At 36.8% G+C, this 6027-nt stretch overlaps 3 protein-coding genes across 3 annotated transcripts in view; 1 reads left to right on the top strand and 2 right to left on the bottom strand.

Annotated features, from left to right (window-relative positions):
• Positions 1 to 128: 128 nt before the first annotated feature.
• The window catches only part of LOC108974714 (beta-1,4-glucuronyltransferase 1), a gene marked incomplete at both ends in the record, with an annotated part of 22290 nt that continues 16391 nt past the window's right edge, over positions 129 to 6027 (bottom strand). The window contains 4 exon segments of the mRNA XM_018942730.1: positions 129 to 438; positions 501 to 929; positions 992 to 1452; positions 1519 to 1832. Of these exon segments, the coding sequence (XP_018798275.1) occupies positions 129 to 438; positions 501 to 929; positions 992 to 1452; positions 1519 to 1707 (1389 nt within the window).
• On the bottom strand, positions 2036 to 3533 carry LOC108974721 (nucleolin). Its single transcript, XM_018942736.1, has one exon. It carries the CDS (start codon positions 3435 to 3437, stop codon positions 2061 to 2063), a length of 1377 nt encoding a protein of 458 aa, XP_018798281.1. The 5' UTR covers positions 3438 to 3533; the 3' UTR covers positions 2036 to 2060.
• On the top strand, positions 4469 to 5728 carry LOC108974494. Its single transcript, XM_018942359.1, has 5 exons — positions 4469 to 4540; positions 4614 to 4755; positions 4809 to 5016; positions 5084 to 5290; positions 5361 to 5728. The coding sequence occupies exons 1-5, from the start codon at positions 4530 to 4532 to the stop codon at positions 5726 to 5728; spliced, it is 936 nt and encodes a 311-aa protein (XP_018797904.1). The 5' UTR covers positions 4469 to 4529.

Raw genomic sequence — 6027 nt, 5'->3', positions numbered from 1 at the left:
TTGTTTTTTGGAAATTCAAATTTTGTTAATTTTTTTACATTTTTCAATTTACAACTTTTTTAATTTAAATATTTTTTAGTTTTTTAATTTGCTTTTTAAATCACAAACTTTGTCACACTTCGTCTTACCTGCGTCATCTTATCACTTTTGCCCTCCCAGCTCAGTCGCTCGTCGTAGTGCGGATCGGCATGTGTGCCAATATAGATGGGCTCCCAATGCCGGAAATAGCCGGTACGCTTGCCTATGTGRAAAACGCTCAGCTCATCGGTTTCATTTGCGGCCATCCACTCCTTGGACTGTGGCACACCATGACAACTGGCGCAMACGCGCTTATGGAAGGGTATCGCTTTGCCGGTGCGCAAATATTCTTGCAACTCCGTTTTGTCGCGTGGCACAGTTGCATTSGCCTCCACCTCGAAGATGGAGAGCGGAAATACTCTGTAAGCAATGGAAAATATAGCAGTGAAGAATGGTAAAATATTGTATTTAGTTGCATCTACCTCGGCGCTTTACGTTGCAGATAMGCGTCGTTGCGCGCAATCATTTCGAGAAATTTCTTCACCAAACCGGGATTTGGATACAATTCAATATCTGAGGCTAATATGAAATGTGTTAAGGCAGCATCSCGCGCTATATTACGACCCACATTCACCGGATATAATAATTTCTTTTGTGACTTATATAAATGGCCGGAACTAATATTGAAATAGGGTGGCGGCAATGTGCAGTTATAGGGCGTTTTCAGCACTTCTGACTGCTTCGCCACCTGTTTGGGTATGTGTTTCGTGCTGAAGTAAAGATGAAATGTGGTAAAAGTGCGCACCAACGGACTTTCTGGCAGGCATTCGCGCAGGTACTTAATGGCRTCAATGGTCGGTTGATAGTCAGTGCCCGGTGTGTGCATCGCAATGCTGACGGGCGCATTCCAACTAAATATATAATTTGAAATTATTACTTGATATAATACACGAAATATTTAAGATGGACTCACCGCTCCAGCAGCGGTATAAGATTATCTAAAAATGTATAATCCGCATGCGTTGTATAAGTGATCGATTCGGAGCACTTGAGCGGACCATGATCGGCGCGCACGTAATTYTTGAGTACCCAGAAATCGCCACGTTGCAAGACTTCAGGCTTGAAGTCGCGATCGTAACAGTTTAAGAGCGTTTCCAGTGGTACTACTRGGTCTTTTTCTTCAGCGACTGCGGCATCGCCATCATTTACAGTATTATTTGTGTATACAACGGATTCTACTATGGGAGCAACGCCACCAATATTCCCCGCCACGGCGCTACCAGCTTGGTTTTGTGCGGGCGCATCAGCAGCTGTAGCAGGCGCCGCCGCCGCAGCGCCACCGGAGTCGTTGGGTGATAGTGGCGGTAGTGATAGATCGTTTGATGCAGGTGGCGGTGGCGGGGGCGGTTGTATTTTGTCACCYATTAGTTGTGCCTGTAAGTGAAAAACGCATTATTTAATTTTTCAATTCCATATATGGTTTCATATGAAAGTGCTTACGCTATTCGCTGTATCCACGCCGCGTTCCTGTATGAAGAATGTGTTGCTGCCGTTAAAACCGGTGCCATTGCCAATCATAACATGACTRCATATGTAGAGTATGACCAGTATATTAATCAATATGCTGCAGCGGAGCAACCAATTGCGGCGTGTGAACATTTTCTGTCCTAAGGGCTCGAAGCGCACCATTTCTGTATGGGTTTAGTGCGGCAGTGGAGGACTAGTAGTGACGTGTAACGTKTAGAAAGGAAGCAAGTTTTCAGCTGCTTGCTAGCGTATGTAAAGTATAAAGATTTTGTTATAATAAAGTACCCCTGTAAAATTTAAAATATATTACGTTAATACTTTCAAATTGGTAATAAACAGCTATAATTTATGGGTTGAAATTATCGATTGCCGATAGGCAAACAAGTTGTGTGCCTAATTTCTAATGCATAAAACCACAATAAAGAAATAACAATTTTCTTTTATAAACAAAATTTATTCAATAAAGATTAAAATCTAAAAATTTTAAAATTACATAATAATTATTAAATTCTCAACTACTTCTTTTTAAAGAAATTCATGATGTTGCCCTGCTTCGTTTTGGCGGCTGGTGTTGGCTTGGATTTGCTTTCTTTCGGGCTTTTCTTTGGGCTTGTCTTCTTCGGTGTCTTTTGACGTGCATGCGTTTTCGACTTAATCGTAATCACAAAACCATCTTCATCCAAATATGTTTCTGATTTTGTCGGTGTATCAGCTATTTCAGTTACTTCTKCTGTATCGATCTTGCCTTGCTTTGGCTGTGGTTGTTCTTCTTCTCCCRCAACATCATCTTCATCGTCTGAATCTTCGATACGCAAACGTTTGCGACTAGTAGCTGCTTCTGCCGTCTCAGTTTCTCTCACTTTGCGCCGCAGCTTATTGATCTCTTCTTCCTCATCCGATGATTCGACGTGCACTTCAACTGGTGCCTCTTCGTCCTCTTCCATTTTACTTTCCTCCTTCTGCTCACCGTCATCTTCATCGTCGAACAATTGTGCTGAAGTGTTGGCTTTATCAGCTTCTTTTTTGRCTGTTTCTTTRTTGTCAGTTTGCTTTTTAAAGAAATCATTTAATTTCTTGGGCGACTTTTGACGGATGACTCCAGTAGCCGCTTTACCTGTAGTTTCCGCAGGTTGTTTTCCTTTGGGCGCAAAAAAATTGCCGATACCTTTTTGACCACTACCTGCCGCTGCGGCTTTTTTGTCTTTTGGCGATATTTTTTTTTGTTCGATTGTCTTTTGTGGCGACTTTTTGACAKCATCTAATTCGCTTTTTGCTTTATCTTGTGGTGATGGTTTATCTTTTGCTGCTGCTTTAGTTTTAGATGTAACAGCATCTTTGTTTTTAGCATCTGTAACAGAGCTACTATCTGAAGTATTGCTTTGTTTAGYTTTTGCAAAAGCGCTCGCAATTCCTTTCGCAGGTTTAACATCTGTTTTACTTTCCACTTTAACGCATTCATTTTTAATCGATTCTGCATGGCCATTGATTGCTTTAGCACCACCCGTCCGTTTCTGTAAGTCTTCTATTTTGATAGCGCACCATGTTACCGGTTTTAAATCTTCAGCCGGCGCTTTTGCACCACCGGCTATTTCAACAGAGTAAAGCGCGGACTCGACATCTTCCAATTTACTTAACCATTCCTTCAGCTTTTCTTCGCCTTTCACGGTAGTAAATATCTCTTTATTGGCATCTTCCTTTTCAAGGCCATGGATTACATACCGCTTTTCAAATTTGGTGCCTTCCTTTTCTTGTTGCTTTAAATATTTTGTTARCGTAGAACTAATTTCATCAATTGGCATGTGATACTCATTTATTAAATCCGTTAGYAACACACGCTTGTCGAAATTTATTACACAATCATTTAGCGCTTCCTCTAGTTTAGCAGCACACATATTTTTTCTTATTTTTTGAATATATATTTTCCMAAATTTTTACTTGAATTACGACCGACAAATTTACAAAAGCGCAAAAACTCTAATAAATGCTCATTCACAATGAATTTCACAATTACGCAGCTGTCAAATTGGAATGTGAGCCACGTGTGGATTACGTCAGCAAGATATGCAAGTGGATGCGTTGGTGTGGAATTTAACACATATTATATAACGTTATGGTTTTTTGTAATTTTTGATTATGTAAATTTACTTCTTTCTCTACATACATGTAAATTATTACGCAATCAGTGTTATATTTTAAGTAATTATATATACGATTTTTCATTAATTTAAAGGTATTTTGATACCAAATACTTTTAACCAAACTCGTGGCTTCCTCTGTCAAATTGTAGTAACWGACTTATTAAGTCTTGCCGAAACTTTTGAAAATTACTTCTGTTGTCGTTCAGACTACTATGTTAAAACTATAAGTGCTTATTAGTTTTGAAGTAATTTTAAACACTTTAAAAATATTTATATTTAACATGTGAACAGGTCTTTTACTAATCATTGACACAATTGAAAACTAAATGTCGTTCACTTTYGTACTATATATCAAAGCACATCAGTATTGGAAATAATTGAAATTAAATTAGAAGAAGTCACAGATGTATATTTTCAAATATACAAAAATTGCTAAAGAGACTGACATCACTGACGTTTTAAAACAAAGTTTTATTTATCGCTTAAATTAATAATAAATTTTTGTGTGGCTAAATATTTATTTTATTTATTTGAGGTMTAGAATTCAAAGAATTGAAAACAAGTATTCATATTTGTCTTAATTTTAACTTAATACTCATCCAAAAAATCTGTAATTTTGATTTGTTTATATTTTCATCTGTCAAAATGAGATTTCTCGCTATTGCAACTACTTTTTTTGGATAAAATTTAACTATTGTGAATGAAAAAAAAACGATGAACTGGCAATGCCTCTAGTTCAATAAACACGCAATGACAGCTTATGACAAGCCAACATAACCATGTTGGCTAAGTCTTCTATACAAAATCAGCTAATAGCTTAACTTGTTGGACAAATAAATCACGCCTATGGAGAAAAGGTAAATTTGAATTTTTAAATTTGTAAACAGACTTTTCACAAACTAAGTAATTATTTATTTGGTTTATCTATAGCAAAAGAAAAGTGTGGACAGAGGCCGAGACGCTCTTATTCCTRAAGTGCTATAACAAGCGTAAGGATGAGTTCCAGCATTCGCGCAAGAAAAAGTTCGCCTATGAAAACGTCTTGAAGGACATGATAYTTCAAGGATTTACGGTAAGAATATTTTCAGGTTAATGTGTAAATATTTATTACATTTGTTTCCACAGGATACAACGGTGAATGTGGCTGCCCTTGTAGCAAAAATGCGAACGCTTTTTAACGCATATAAAACAGCGAAARCTAATGAGAARCWKACTGGAAAAATGCCATACATTTCGGAAATGGACAAAATTTTTGGTAAAAGTTGCTTAGTGTCCAACAACCGTACCAAAAACATTCCGCAAGATCCTCAAGAAGCATTGGATGACTCAAGTGGTTAATTCAAATTTATTTTTCATTACATATTGCTATATTGAAATCGCTATTTTATATTTTTAAACAGAGGATACAACGGTGAATGCGGCAGCCGTTGTAGCAAAAATGCGAACGCTATTGAACGCATATAAAACAGCGAAAGATAATGAGAAGAATGGAACAATACCTTRCAAGTCAGGAATGGACGAAATTTTTGGCGAAAGTTTTTTAGTGTCCAACAACCACACCATAAACATTGGTACAGATCCTCAAGAGCCATTGATTGAGTCAAGTGGTTAGTTCAAATTTAATGTTCATTACGTATTGCTTATATTGAATTCGCTTCTTTTTATATTTTTAAACAGTAAATGAGTTCTTAAAAGAATCAACTGATTTTGAAGCAATGCTCGACGATATGCAAAGTAGTTCTAGGCAGAGCCGGTCTGCACTAAATCGTAGCATRTGCACAMCAACTGAGGTATATCCACAAGAGCCGAACRCAGCAAATGCTACTCCATATCGCAAAAGCGCTAGAGAACGATATTTTGAACAAAAAATCGAACTGAAAAGAAAAAGTGCAGAAGAAAAATCGAAGTTCTTCGCGAATATACAAAGTAAGATACAAGATTTGGTGGWAAAACGAGATCTCCAGATGGAAATCGAACAAAAAAAACTAAAAATAGAAGAAGAAAAACTAAAACTTCTACAGCAGTATGTTATGAATAAAAGATAGCAAAATTAATTGATTTCAAAACGAATAGGTTTTGTTTTATTTCACGGAAATACACAGTCAAGCTTATCATAAAATGTACATTTCATATATATGTACATGTAATAGAGGCTCAGATCTAGCTGTGGATAAATGAATTTACTCAATAGTTTTTATTTTATTAGGAACAATTTTATTTTTTGCTTTCAATGACCTAACTTTCAGCGGAATATACATATATGTATATATGTATGTAAGTATATATTGGCTATACTTCCGATTAGGTCACCATTCTTGTAATGAAAAACAATTTGCTTTGGCAG

This window comes from Bactrocera latifrons, unplaced genomic scaffold (genome assembly GCF_001853355.1).
Source record: "Bactrocera latifrons isolate USDA-ARS-PBARC rearing strain unplaced genomic scaffold, ASM185335v1 scaffold_112, whole genome shotgun sequence".
Lineage (NCBI taxonomy): Eukaryota > Metazoa > Arthropoda > Insecta > Diptera > Tephritidae > Bactrocera > Bactrocera latifrons.
This window is presented reverse-complemented; position numbering and strand designations above follow the sequence as displayed.